Source organism: Peromyscus californicus, unplaced genomic scaffold (assembly GCF_007827085.1).
Source record: "Peromyscus californicus insignis strain IS unplaced genomic scaffold, ASM782708v3 Scaffold_19__1_contigs__length_69161282, whole genome shotgun sequence".
Classification (NCBI taxonomy): domain Eukaryota; kingdom Metazoa; phylum Chordata; class Mammalia; order Rodentia; family Cricetidae; genus Peromyscus; species Peromyscus californicus.
Window position 1 is genome coordinate 30,381,625 of NW_026294491.1, and position 14,497 is coordinate 30,396,121.

At 47.9% G+C, this 14,497-nt stretch overlaps 1 protein-coding gene across 2 annotated transcripts in view; it reads left to right on the forward strand.

Moving 5' to 3' along the window:
• Uxs1 (UDP-glucuronate decarboxylase 1) overlaps positions 1-14,497 on the forward strand; it is a 75,213-nt gene that overhangs the window by 37,464 nt on the left and 23,252 nt on the right. For both annotated transcript variants that reach the window (XM_052744975.1, XM_052744976.1), the window contains exons 6-9: positions 238-418; positions 8,350-8,454; positions 10,122-10,181; positions 12,921-13,042. In XM_052744975.1, coding sequence (XP_052600935.1) covers positions 238-418; positions 8,350-8,454; positions 10,122-10,181; positions 12,921-13,042 — 468 coding nt within the window. The remainder of the gene's footprint in view (positions 1-237; positions 419-8,349; positions 8,455-10,121; positions 10,182-12,920; positions 13,043-14,497) is intronic.

The window sequence follows — 14,497 nt, forward strand, 5'->3', positions numbered from 1 at the left end:
CCGAGTAGCTGAGTAGCTGGGTTTTTTTTTTTGTGCTATTCCTTGAATATTGTCTAATAGTTGAAGATAGCTGAGCAATGTTCAGGTAGTAAGGCTTCTTTGCTCTGGAGTGAGTCTGTCAAGATGCTGCCATAAAGCCTTTCCTGGTTGCGCCTTACCCGCTGCCAGACTTTTAGTTGTACGCCAAAGCTGTGTCTCCATGTCATCACTGTTTTTTCTGGGGGTGTCCCAATACAGATCACTGGAGGTGCGGGCTTTGTGGGCTCCCATCTCACTGACAAACTTATGATGGATGGCCATGAGGTGACCGTGGTGGACAACTTCTTCACAGGCAGGAAGAGAAATGTGGAACACTGGATTGGCCATGAGAACTTCGAGCTGATTAACCATGATGTGGTGGAGCCCCTCTACATTGAAGGTGATTGTTATCACATTGCATTTTTTGATGTTTTTATCCTATGTAAGGTACAGTCCTAGTTTCCAGAAGAAGGGTGGTTATTGCCAGGTGAATGCCTCTCCACTGCCATGTGGCTTCCCAAGTCTTCAAATTGGTCTGTGGATGTAGCCTGTGTGGTGCACAGCATTTATGGTCTAAGTGTTGCATGTTGAGGTTCTAATTCCTAGGGTAATGGTGCTGGGAAGTGGGGCCTTTGGAGGATGGTCAGCTCATGGGGATGGTTCCCTCCTATATAGGGATTAGTGCCCTTAAAAATGTTAAAAGCACCCCCTCACCCTTAACACAGTGAGACACAATGAGAATATACCATTTATAAACCAAGAAGTGAGTCCTCCACAGACCCCATGTCTTCAAGCACCGCTGTCTTTGACTCCCCAGCCTCCAGTGTAGAAATGGATTTCTTCTGTTTACATGCCAGCAGCATATGGCATTTCATTATAGTGAGCCGAGTGAACTAAGACAACATCCCTGCTCTCTGATAAGGCTGATGCTTGATGCTTACATGTTGTTACTTTTAGTACCTTATAGGAAGTTGGCTATTATAAAATGGACCAAAGATCCATCTATAAAGCTTTGGTTTTATTGGATGGTTTTATTAGCAGGTGTTGTGGACCTTTGGGATGGGTGGCATTAGGTTGTCATGAGTACACTCTTAAAGAGGATTGTGGGTCTTAGCCCATTCTCTTTCTCTGCCTCAGGGTTGATGATAAAAATATGTTGTTCCATCATACACTTGTGCCATGATGTGGCTTCTTCCAAAGGTCCTCAAATCATGAAGCTATCTGATTTTAGATTATAGCCTCTTGAATTGTCAGCCAAAAATAACCTCTTTCTCTTATAAGTTAATTATCTTTGGTATAAAGTGCTGTGGTTTTTTGTTGTTGTTGCTGATATTTGGGGGGTTTGGGGGGTTTTGTTTTGTTTTGCGACAGGGTATCTGTGTACTCCCAACTGTCCAGAAACTTACTCTGTAGACTTGGCTGACCTCAAACTCAGAACTCACAGAGATTTATCTGCCTCTGCCTCTGCCTCCCAGATTAAAGGCATGCATCATCACTGCCTGGCCAGAATGCTGTTATTGCAGCTTTTGAATAATGAGATCTCAGTTTTAAATGTATAAAGCCTTCGGGGAACCTGGCCACTTTATAAGATTGTGGTTGGGGCAATAGTGGGTGGATGGTGGCTCTGCAAATGTTGTAACCTGCAGAAGTTGTCAGTGAGCATTTCTAGGGACAGTGGGTCTTTGCATAGGTGATTGAGAATCACAGTCTGGCTTTCAGTTTTAGTGGAGGCTGTCTGTAGTGGGTAGCCATTCCAGCTTTGATCTGGAAGTTCCAACCCCCATTGAGGCTTCGGTAACTGTCTCGCCTACAAGGTGGGCCTGAGAGAGGACCCTAAAGACCCAAGTGGAAATCAGGAAGGACACAGACACTAGGGGAGAAGGGCCTGTGAAGATCCAGGCTGAGTGCCGTTGTGCAGCCCCAGCCCTGAAAAGGAAGTTTGCCCATGAAGCCTTTGTGCATGGACAGCTGGAACCTGTGTCAGACATCTGGTTTGCAGAACTGTGTGGAAGTAAACATCTGGTGTTTCATCCCTTGGTTGTGTTGTATCAGTCACATCTATCAAAGGAAGTGAGTTCAGGGGCCTAAGATAACATTCCTCTGAAGTCCTCCACGGTGTGCTGGTGAGAACTGCCATCTGGGGACCTAGCATCATGCTCTTGTTAATCTAACAGTAGCACAGGAGCTAAATGGTGTCACACTCCACCTCCCTTAACCATACAGAAACCCCAGGGTAACTGGAGCCTGCTATAGTCGGTAGAGTCCTGCTTGGGTTGTTGGAGTCCAAGGCTTCTGTAGCCACACCCGCTCCCACCACCACTCCAACCACCACTGAAGGTACCGTGCAAGCTTCTGCCTTCCCATTGCTGCCTGTGAAAGAGTGTGCTGAGGCTGTACAGCATTTATGTAATCTTATGTAAGGCCCTCCTGTGTGCTTTTTCAGAAATGCCATTGCTGGAATTTCATCCCCTCAGTACAACAGTCTAAATAGGAGTCATACAAATGATACTGCATCGCCTTCATGTATAAACTGACAACATGACTGCTCCATGGTATGGGGAAGGGGAAGGTTTTTATTGTAGATAGGAGAGAGAGAATAGCCAGAGGCACCTAGAAGAGTCCAGAGCAGAAAAAGTAGCGGGCTAAATATGGCCAGCAGACTGGACCTGGTCATGAGAGAAGCAGGGGACAGAGAAGGGGTGAGAGTCGGGGGCGGGGAGACAGGAAGAGGGGAGAGCAGGGAGACAGAGAGAGGGCATAGCTAAAATAACGGGGTTAAGGATAATTCATAGTTGGGGTGGGGGCGATGTATAGCTTTGTGCTGGAGGAGCTTAAGGGAGGGGAAGTGAAAAGAGCCAGGGTGCTGCGATGCTAGCATGGACTTTAAATTGTGCAGTGGGTTGAGGAAACATGGAGGCCAGCATGTGACCTCTCAAGATGACCGGGTTATGTGATCTGCAGTGTTTTCAAACACAGTCATGGTGTTCTTTGTCAGGTTCCTCCCCACCCCCACCCAGTGTCCTTTTAAGGCACTTAACTTGTTTAACTGGCCTGTGTGGCTCATCTGGGGACCGGGCTGTAGTTCGTACAGAGTGGACTAGGTGACCTCCCCTCCCCTGGACATCCTTGTAGGTGGCTCTGGGTCAACTGAGGAAATGCTTGCTACTTGCTAGCAGTAGGGGTTCTGAAGTTGCCTCCTAGAACTCAGCCCGGGGGGCAGCAGGACACTACTAGCAGGCTTCTGTGGCTGCCTCCAAGGCCGTGCACCAACCGTGCAGAGTACAGACCCATGTGAGACAGTCTCCGTATAAACATAGCGTAGTCTTACTCTCTTTGTTGGACGTTAGATTGTTGGTGTTGAAGCTGTCAGAAACACGCTGTGAAAGCCATCCTACGGAATGACCTCTGGAACGGTCATCCTAGGACTCCTGTTCAGGCTCCTGAGGCAGAGAGCCTGCACTTTGCTGGGAGCTCTTCCATTTTGTTGTTCCAGCATCTGCGTAAACGCAGATGTGGAGAGCAGCTCTTCTGCAGTGCTCAGAGAGCAGCGGTACCCAGGAAGGAGCCCAGGGGAGAAGGGGTGAGAGTGATCGGCAGCACTTAATACCAACGCTGTCGGCTTGGCAAGCTCGGCTTTCCCTGTGCTCGTGTGGCAGCGGGGGTTACCCTCGGTACACCACGCCACAGCAGCCCCTTAGCACACGCTTCAGTGCTGGGAGAAGGGAAAGGACGCCAGGGAAGGGAAGTAAGAGATGCTGGGCTGCCTCCCTCTCATGGGCACCCAGGTAAAAAGCAGGCTTGAGAAAGTGCATTTGCAGAGGGGCTTGTTGTGCTCTGAGAATATTTTAGTTTACTGTAATTAAGAATTAATGTCTCAACTTTGATTTTACGCCCAAGTATAAATACATACTGAAGGAGGTGGTAGATCTCAGAGGTCCTTTCTGTTTAATTTACAACAGAGGGCTTCGTGTAGAGCATTGTGGACACACAAGAAGAGAGCCCTGAAACACCCCAGACAAATTGCTAAATGGTCTTATATTGGGGTGAAAATCGAGAGATCAGAGGAATAGGACAAGCCACAGCCAACCTCACCTTACAGACTCCTCAGCCTCCAGAGAGAGCTACTTCCTGTTTACCCACGCCTATATGCCTTTCTGTGCCTGCCATCTCACTTCCCCTTTCCACCCAGCTACATCACTTCCTCTTTCTGCCCAGCTCTGTCACTTCTTGCCTGTCTGTACAGACCTCCAGACCTCTATGGTTAACTAGTGTTGGAATTAAAGCTGTGTGCCACCATGCCTGGCTCTGTTCCCAGTGTGGCCTTGAACTCACAGAGATCCACATGGATCTCTGCCTCCCGAATGCTAGGATTAGAGGTGTGTGCTACCATTGCCTGACCTCTATGTTTAATCCAGTGGCTAGCTTTTCCCTCTGATCCTCAGATGAGCTTTATTGGGGTACATAGATAAAATATCACCACACAGCCCCAGGCTGAGCCAGGCCTTTGGCATGTGCAGCCTTCTTATAAAGTTCTGTTTGAGAGGAATCAAGGCCCAGTCCCACTCTTGCATTGAGCCGAGAGGAGTATGCAGAGTTGTATATGTCCTGGAATCCTGATTCTCACTGTAAATGCTGCTGTCAAGGCCTCAGGCTGGGGCTACTCTGAGGAGCCCCATGTTAGGAGCGCATCCAGACAGTCCTCCCTAAGTACCTGTGCTAGCTGGTTTATTGACAGCTTGAGACAGATAGAGAGGTTTGAGAACAGGAAACCTCACCTGAGAAAATGCCCCTCCAGACTGACCTTTGGGCAAGCCTGTGGGGCATTTTCTTGATTGATATTGGAAGGCCCAACTTATTATGGGCAGTACCATCCCTGGGCTGGTGGGCCTGGGTGCACTAAGAAAGCTAGCTGAGTAAGCCATGAAGAGGAACAAGCCAGTTAAGCACTGTTCTACCATGGACTCTGTATCAGTTCCTCTCTCCAGGTTCCTGTCTTGAATTCCTGCCCTGACTTCCTTTGATGATGAACTATGATGTGGAAGTGTAAGATGAAATAACCCCCCCTCCCCCGGCTCCCCAAGTTGTTTTTGGTCATAGTGTTTTATCACAGCTATAGAAACCCAGGTAAGACAGTGGAGGATGGTCCCAGATCCCTATGAGCACAGCATCCATAGATGCTCAGGTCCCACACAGAAGCTCCGCACACCTACCTGGCACTTAGTGTATCATGTGCACCCTGGTTGCTGCAAAGCAGTTGCTATAGTGGAATCATGACAGGGAAAGGCTGCATGTGCTCAGTGGAGATACAGTCCTGGGGGGAGTTTTGATCTGTAGTTGTTCTCATTTGTGGATGTAGATCCTTTGGAAATGGGGCTGACTGCATTTCTGCCAAGTCTTTGACGTGGAGTATAGAAAAGAGAGTCTTACAGAAGCTCTCTCTATGCACACTTTCACAGACCGACACCTAGTGATGTCAGTCTTCGGTGTCATGGTGCAGTCCTTAACTGGTGTGTAGCAGTGCTATTTATAGCATGGGCCCCATCCCAGAGGAACCTTAGTGCCACCTGAGACATCAGGAGAGCATGTTATTCTGCAGTTGACTGCATAAGGGTCTGTGTCTAGAGGAAGACAACTCCTGATTCCCTGGTGCCTTCTGAAAATGGCTCTGGGTTCTCTCAGGAGTCTTCCATCTGCAGGGCATGCAGGAAGCCCCTTTCTGGTGCCAGTTTTCCCCTCCCCTGGCAACCTCAGTGCCCTCCTGCCCCACCCTTCCAGCATATAGGCAAGTGCCTGACTTTGGGAGGCATGCCTGATGATCAAATGGAAGTCTCTCAAGGATTTTTCTCCAGGTTCTTTTACCTAGCTAAGACCACAGCTCATAGCCTTGCAAATGCAATCGGGTCAGGCGGCAGCACTGGCAGCCCACATCCAGAGACACAGAGCAGTGTTTGCAGTGGGTGCATTGGCAGCCTCTCTCCACTTTTAAATGTGCTTTGAACTCACAGCTGACATGTTCTCAGGCTTTTTCTCTGGCTATTGAGTGTTATTAACCTTGTAGCTTTATTTACATTCCAGAGCCAGCTATTAATATTGCTTGAGGCAGCTCACATTTGCACTTGTTTGCCCCTGCTCCGAAGTTTCCCTTTCCTCTTCATAAATCCTCGGCAGATTAATTAAGTCAACAGTCCGTGCAGTTGTCCTTTTCAGGACAGGAGCAGGGGTATTGCGGGCAGTGTTACAAGTGGAACACATTTGCAGAGAAGTGGGCTGTGTAGAGCCTGGATTTTCATGCAGTGTTCCGGTTCTCCTTAACTGGACCACTGGACCTAAGTAGAGGTCCTGATGTAACTGTGCAGGACACCCCTCATCTTTCCGGGAAAACCAGGAGGGCCAACGTGTCACATGGCAGAAAAACAAACCAGATAGAGTAGCTCCGGAGGGGGAGGGAGTGGAAAAGACCTAGTTTATGTCTTAGATCACTACTCTCTTAACTTGGGCTTTTCCCAGGGCTGTGGGCTGGGGAGTACTGGGGAGGGCTCTTTGTTTTCCATCGACTGTTTCCAGGTCCACCAAGAGGTCCTGATAGCAGTAGTGGGCTTGGGACTCTGCATTTGGGCTTTGAGGTCATTGCTGAGTAGAGGTGGGAGAACAGTGCCCAAGTAGCTTGTTGGTTGCTGGACAGATCACTTGACAGTTGAAGTCACTGGCTAGCAGCATGAGTGGCCAGCCCCAGAGGGATGGTGTCTGACTAGGGCAGCAAGACGTTTCCCATACAAAACGGCATCAGGGTGAGCCCAGAAGGCTGGGCTGGAGTGATGGGAAGGAGGGCAGCTTACAGCTCCATGGCTTCTGTTCAGTGTCAGTGGACTCACAGGATGCACTCGCCCTCTTAGTTCTCCAGGCTCCGCCCTCTTAGGACAGGGCTCTTTATAGCCCGGGCTGACTTGGACTTGTTCTGTAGCTAAGGTACACACTGGGAATCCAGGCACTTGGGAGTTAGAGGCAAGGGGATCAGAAGTTCAAGGTCCTGGGCTAATGAGGCTGTCAGAAAAGAAAGAAAAACAAAGAAACAAGTGAAACCGCAAATTTGTGCTAAATCCGAGGTATTTCTGGCAGTGCTTGGCCATGGTTCATTGTGTGACCTCACTGTAGCCTTGATCTGAACACACGGCATGCACATGGCACTGCATGTACAATGCAGTTCCTGCAGTGCAGTGCGGTGCATGCCAGCCAGTGCTCTGATGTGAGACTATTGTACAATATGAACTGTGCTGTGTAGCAGGAATCTTAAAGAGTCTTATTAATAAAATCAAACCCGAGCCAGGTATTGGGGTGAACTGGAAGGTCAGAGAACCAGAACAAGCCACAGCCACCTCACCTTGCCGGATCCTCGGCTGGTCTTGTTTCCTCAGACTGGAAACCTCTGTGTCCTCATATCCGAATGGCTCTCAGCTGAACTGTGCTGCTCAAAACCTAAAAGCTTAACCAGCCAAATGCTTCTAGTTTCTGGTCTTCACGCCTTATATACCTTTCTGCTTTCTACCATCACTCCCTGGGATTAAAGGCATGAGTCACCATGCTTGGCTGTATCCTTGAACAGATGGATTTCTGCCTCTGGAATGCTAGGATTAAAGGCATGTGCTACCACTGCCTATCCTAAGAATCTAGTGGCTTTTCTGTTCTCTGACCCCAGATAAGTTTATTAGGGTACACAATATTTTGGGGAACACAATACCACCATAGTGCTGCTTTTACCAAAGGCATCATAGTTTTCCTATCCCCAGCATAGAATTATCAAATATTATAGGTTGTATTATAGATTGATGTTTGATTTTGAAACATACTATGTGAGTTGCTGACTTGGAAACAGCCCGAGTTTCCAAACCTGAACTGTCCTAAGCCCACTCTACTGTTGGTACTGCACACTTACCGGAAGTGATGTTCTCAGTGTTGAGGATTCTGAAGTCAGAATCTCCATCAGTTCCGAAAAGCATTAAAGGTGCTTCTGCCCTGCAGTAGCAGTGTTCAAGCGGGATCTGATGATTCTCTATGTAAAATAAAAACCACATCCGTCTCTTTAGTGTAGATTTGCTTCCATCTTCAGTAAATGCTGTAATTATACACATACTAAAGAATTATTCTAAAGTCAATTTCTTTGTGATTTATTATTAGCGTTTGCTTTGTTTGAAGTTGTTGAGAATGTAATTGGTATCTATATGGAACAATATATTAGTAGAATTTCAGCATAAGACAAACTGGCACTGTTGTTCATGATTTAGAAACAACGTCATTTTTCTTAGAAATAATACCCTTCTCTTTTGCCTCCTTTAGTTGATCAGATTTACCATCTGGCATCTCCAGCCTCCCCTCCGAACTACATGTACAACCCCATTAAGACACTGAAGACTAATACAATTGGAACGCTAAACATGTTGGGTCAGTAAGTTGCCTTTTTTTCTTCCTTTCTGGGAATAGTTTAAGCAATTCCAAACGTGCACAGTGGCGAGACTTCCATCCATAATGTGTATTCCAAGACCCCTGTGATTGCTCAAACTTAGATTGTACCAAATCCTGCAACTTAGTGTCTTTTCCATTTTGAGTCAGCACATGAGCCCTGTGTACTTAGCTTTTACACCAGCAAAGCTAGAACATGTTTCTTTTTTTCTTCACAACTGCTCCAATAGAAGAAGACTCATTCTTAGCATAGATCTTTTCACCCTCAGCATGGGGGTGGGAAGCATCAGGGTTAGGAGAAGGTGATGGGCTTTTCAACCATATGGTGGGAGTCTGGGACAAGTGTGGAGGACTCTCCGTGTTTGCTTGACCCCACACTTAGTGGTGGTTTAGTTGTTCTTGTGTGGGTGCCGAGTGTAGGAAAGCGGTTTGGGGCAGGACTGAGGATTGTGGTGGCTACATTCTAGAAGGTTCCCGTAGGTGGAGCCTGGAAGACAGCATAAGAATACAGGTGGTTGCCCAGCTAGGGTATGCAGAAGAGGTGGTGGATGTGCCATTTGGGGAGGTAGGATGAGAAGCATCTTGTCTTGCTATGTAACCTGCCAGGGTGGTTACTTAATAAAATACAGGGTAGCCACAAAAGACGATGCAGAGGCAACAGTCTTGCAGACACTCCAGGACTGATGGACATGTGAACTCACAGAGACTGTGGCAGCACACGCAGGACCTGAACAGGTTCAAGCCAGACAGGCTCCCAGCACTGACAGGACACAGTAGACACAGCCCCCACCCCTAACCAGGAAGCTATCTCCAGTTGGCATCTGCTTGCAAAGGAAAAATTACTTTTCTCCAATGGAGTCTCACTGGATATAGTAACCACACTTTAAAGGTTGGCCCAAAGCCCAGTGATGGTCAACACAAAACGAACGCAGTGGTCTTTTTGTAGATTTTGTGTGTGTGTGTGTGTGTGTGTGTGTGTGTGTGTGTGTGTGTGTGTGTGTGTCTCATAATGCTTTGTTTGGGCATTTTATGTCTTACAGATCTTTTGCTTATGTATTATGGTTTCCAATTTTGTGTTTGCGTAGGTTTTGTCTTTGAGCGAATCTCCGTGTGTGTGTTTCTTGTGCTTTTTCTTTTTTAAATTTGGTTTGTTTGCTTTTTCGTTTGCCTATTTGTTTTATAGAGAGAGAAAAAGAGTTGGGTGGATGGAAAGGTGGAGAGGAGCTGGGCGGGGGGAGTTGGGGGGGAACCACGATCAGAATATCTTCCATGAATAAAAATTGTTTTTCAATTAAAAAAAACAAAAACAATGGTGTGAGATAGCATTTTTGGAGCATAGAAGTCTGTGCAAAGCTCCTGGACCCACATTGTACTCATCAGAGTCTGGATCTGGCCAAGCTTGTAGCTCCCACTTTTAACTGAAATGCTGCTATTTTAAAGGGTCCATTTGCATTTTTCTTCTTGCTGTTTTTTTCATTGTGGTTCCATGGCAGATGCACTAGGAGTAGATAAATAATTTGGTGGACGCTCGGGCACGTGCAGGACTAAAACATTGCTTACATTGGTCGCACGCATGCACGCACTCACGCATGCACACGCCTGCCCGTGTGAGCTGACAGTTTTTCTGATGACATGTACACTTTCTGCAGGACTGGCAAAGCGCGTGGGTGCCCGTCTGCTCCTGGCCTCCACATCTGAGGTATATGGAGGTGAGTGATGGGGCCCCTGAAAGATGCCCGCTGACCCGTGGGGCTGTTTGCATCCTGTCCTAGCTAAGATGGAATCAAAGTCCAGGATTCCATTTAGAAAGCTCAAGCTGTTGACACAGCCTCTCTTTTGGTGTCTACTCTGTGAGGCCTGGGTCACGTGAACTGTCCAGTGAGGATGAGGTGGAGGTTTTCCATTCTGCTCTGAAAACATCTCAGAGATTACCAACATGAAGTCACTTTTCACCTTTTGCTGGCACGTTACTCTTCCATGAGAGCAATGAGTGCTGGCTGCCTGGCCACCGAGAGCCTGCAGGGTGACCTGAGAGCTGCCTGGTGATGGACACGTGCTCACCGCCTCACCTGTTACAGAAAGGTTGCAGGAAGAACCTTAGTAGACAGTGCCCAGTAAACTCCAGGTCACGTTTAACCCACCCACCGCCTTCGTGGTCTCCCCTGAGCTATCCACACCCGGGAGCTTACGTCAGGAATGGGGAGGGGGCGCATTTTTCAATTCATGTTGGTTCCTACCCAGTCCAGAGCCAGGTGGCTGCAGGGTGTGGAAGAACCTTCACCTGGAACAGCGTGACACCAGACCCCGACATTTTATGTACATACATATTTTTTTTTTCTCTTTTTACATTATTCTTCTGAACAAGGGAAATGAGGGTGTTAAGGTGTAAAATGAGAAGAGACCATCTTTGAAGTAAGTTTGCCAGGTGGAGAAACAGCATAGCAATAGGAAAATTCTACAGCAATCCGTTGTGACTGCCATGAAAGGGTAACACATCCTCCTCTCTTTTGAAGTCCTGGGCAATTGAAGGGCAAAATAGGTGCCCCAGCCTCACCCCATCTGTGTCTAAAAGGCACAGTGGCCCCCTGCCTTCCTCACCAGCATTTCTTTGCATGTTTGTCTCGGGGAGTCTTAAGTAATGAGGGTGGTGTGATTCCTGTGGTTTGGCACTTTCTCTTCCCGTGCTCCTAGTGCAGCGTCTGCCTACCCTGGCAGCCTCACAAAATGGGGGTGAGGAGGGCAAGGATCAGAAAGCTTTCCCTTGTTTTGTCTTTTGAAACAGAACGCAGCCCAGGCTGGGCTCCAGTTTGCTATAGCCTAGGCTGGCTTCCACTTGTGCCGAGATGATCGACACTCACTGCCACACCTGGCTTTGGGGAATCGTTTTTACTAACCCTTTATGTGCATGCTCACGTACACATGCTTGCTGATAGGAGCGTGAGCACATGGAGGTATTCCGTGTGCATGCAGGTGCACATGCGTTTGTGAAGGGCAGAGACCAACTTGGGAGTCTGGTTCCTTAGTGTTGTTTACCTAGTCTAGAGCTCACCCAGTAGGGTAGGGTGCCTGGCCACAGACCCCAGGAGTCTGCCTCTCTCTGCCTCCTCCATGCTGAGATTACAAAGTCGGTACTACTATGCCCAGCCTTTTTGTCTTTTTTAGTGGGTTCTGGGCCTAGAACTTGGGACCTTGTGCTTGCAAAGGAAGTACTTTAGTGAGTCACCGTCCCAGTCCCAGCCCTTTACCCCTACCGCTCCTGCCCTGCCCCCATGGTGTCCTGAGGTAACTTTGTGAAGGAGCTTTTTGAGAAGCTTGATGCCCTGAACATTCCAGCCCAGAATGGTGCCAAGACTGAATGGCTGTGCCTGGCTTCCTCCCGTGCCAGAAATGTATGAGCACCTCCTCAGGGGTCTGGCTTCTCAGACGCTAGGAAAAAGCCTGATCTTGGTCATATCTTTGTGAACATAAGTCATTAGTTTTCTTTTTTCAGGGAGTCTTTGCCTTCGACCTCTTCTCTCCTGTGTACCTTGCCTCTTGCTGGGGGGATTTTCACTCACAGAATCAAGCCTCGCTGCACTGTACGGGACTGCAGAGTCGTAGCTGCTTCCTGAAGGCTTGGCTGACTCAGAGCCATGTGCCAGGGGTCCACCCATATATTCTCCTCTCTTACTTCTGACAAGTCTGGGGTCAAGCCATGTGCAAAATACGTCAGCTGTGGATTTATAGCACAGAGTTGCTTATGGTTTTGTCTAGATTTCTTGGAAGAGACTTATAGCATTTATAGCATGGTTGGATGCACATGTATATGTAGGAAGGTCTTGGTGCCCTAGATAAAATAAGTATTAATTCCTGTTTTACAAATACACTTGAGTTAAATAAAGACTTTGTCATTTGGTTGTTTTTAATAGTTTATTCCTTGAATACGTCTTTAAGTGTTGATTTATTTATGCAGTAGCAAAGCACGGATTGGGAATTTTGTCTACCTGTGGATGCTGTTGCCCAGCACCTGCCCTGCACAGGGCCCCAGGATTGTCTTCATCATGGGCCTCCAATTGTTGGACAGAAGGCCAGTGTGCTCCACAGAAAGGCTGTTTTAGACCCTTTCTATGAGTGTCTGCTTTATTCTAATTACATCCTTTATGAAACCGAGCCATGTATCTTCCACGAACACTAAGAATCATTTCAGGAATAGAGGGAAGACACAATTAAGAGGCTTTGGCCTTCTGCTTTTGAACCTGTGAACTGCTGTGTGACTCGCTGAGGCAGGGAGGATACCAGGCGCCCTGAAACTGAGGAGAGAGAGGCACAGAACACTGAGCTGCCCTCATGCACTTCTCCGTTTTCAAATGTTTACCTAGGCCCGCCGTAAACAGACATTGTTCCTGTAACGGACTGGGATCTGGGGAGGGACCAAAAATGAAGTCTCATTTTCTCATGCTTCCTCATAGATCCTGAGGTCCACCCTCAAAGTGAGGACTACTGGGGCCACGTGAATCCCATAGGACCCCGGGCCTGCTACGACGAGGGCAAACGTGTCGCAGAGACCATGTGCTATGCCTACATGAAGCAGGTATCGGTCCAGACTCGTGCTGCTGCTTTGGACACATGTGAAGCACTCTGTGGACGGGATAAACCCCAGGGCTGATGACATCTGCGAGTGGGTGTTGGGAAGGCTTGGTGTCCACTGTTACAGATGAATGGTGTTACCAACTGTTTCTACACCTCTCCTTGTTTTCAAAATGAGATGAACTCGTTTCTAGTACTGTAAGGGGGCTGGGAACAGCATGCTTCCCTAGTGTCCTTTGCCCACCAGCAGCTAACATCTGCCTCTTTTTCCAAGGTCTCCAGGTTGATGTGGTTTATTTTTAATAGTTATTTATTATGTGTGTGTATTTATGTTCTTGTGTGGGGGTGCCTGTGCATGCATGTGCACTTTCGTGGAGGTAGCAGGAACTTGCAGATCACCTGGTCTTGCTAGCCAGCTTGCACCAGGAATCCTGTTTCCTCCCACAGTGTGTTGGGAGGAAACTGGTTTTTATGTTGGTCCTGGGCCTCTGGCCTTCATCCTCGTACAGCATGCACTTCGCCCCCTGAGCCACCTCCCCAGCCATGGTAGAGGCTTTAAATCATCCTTCTGGTCATCTTTTAGTGTAGAATGGAATTGCTGGTTGCTTTAATATGGACCTCTAGGAGGTTCTATTTCACTGTCCTCTCCTGCGTGCGTGATTATTCATGGTTACACTGGGTGCTTCCAGCATGGGTGTTTCATCTCACTCACAGACCAAGAGGCCAAGGTTCCCTCACTGGCTCTACCGTAACATGAGTTGGAGATGGCTGGGCACTCTGATCTTTGATATGGGCTTGTGGCTTTGCCCTGTAGGGTTGGGCAGAGCAGCAGAAGGCATGTTGTATGGCCAGGTGAGGTCCTGTGCTGTTCCATCTATTTTCTCACTGAATTTCTGCTGTGCTTGCGCCAACACTCTCTGGTCCTCAGGAACTTGTTTTTTATTGAAGCAGGACATGATGGGAAATAACCATGAGTATGGAATGTAGTTTCAGGACAGTTGTGTATAGATGTGCTGTCCACCACATCTAGCCAGTGGGCAAGAGAGGAAGGCAATATGGGAGTACCTGGTACCAGAATGTAGAAACAAGGCTCTGGAGAGGTCCTAGGTCCCGTCTACTTTCTGGAGACTATCAGTCATTCTGTTACATGGATGACAGTACAGCATGAAGCTAAAGCTACCTCTTTAATGATGGGCCTGGAACACTCAGCTTCCTCTGTTTTTTAATGCTAAGATAACTTGTGCAGGTATCAGGTTCTAGAGCTCTGCTTTTTTTTTTTTTTTTTTTTTTTTTTTTTTTTTTTTTTTTTTTTAGGTTTTTCGAGACAGGGTTTCTCTGTGCAGCTTTGCGCCTTTCCTGGGACTCACTTGGTAGCCCAGGCTGGCCTCGAACTCACAGAGATCCGCCTGGCTCTGCCTCCCGAGTGCTGGGATTAAAGGCGTGCGCCACCACCGCCCGG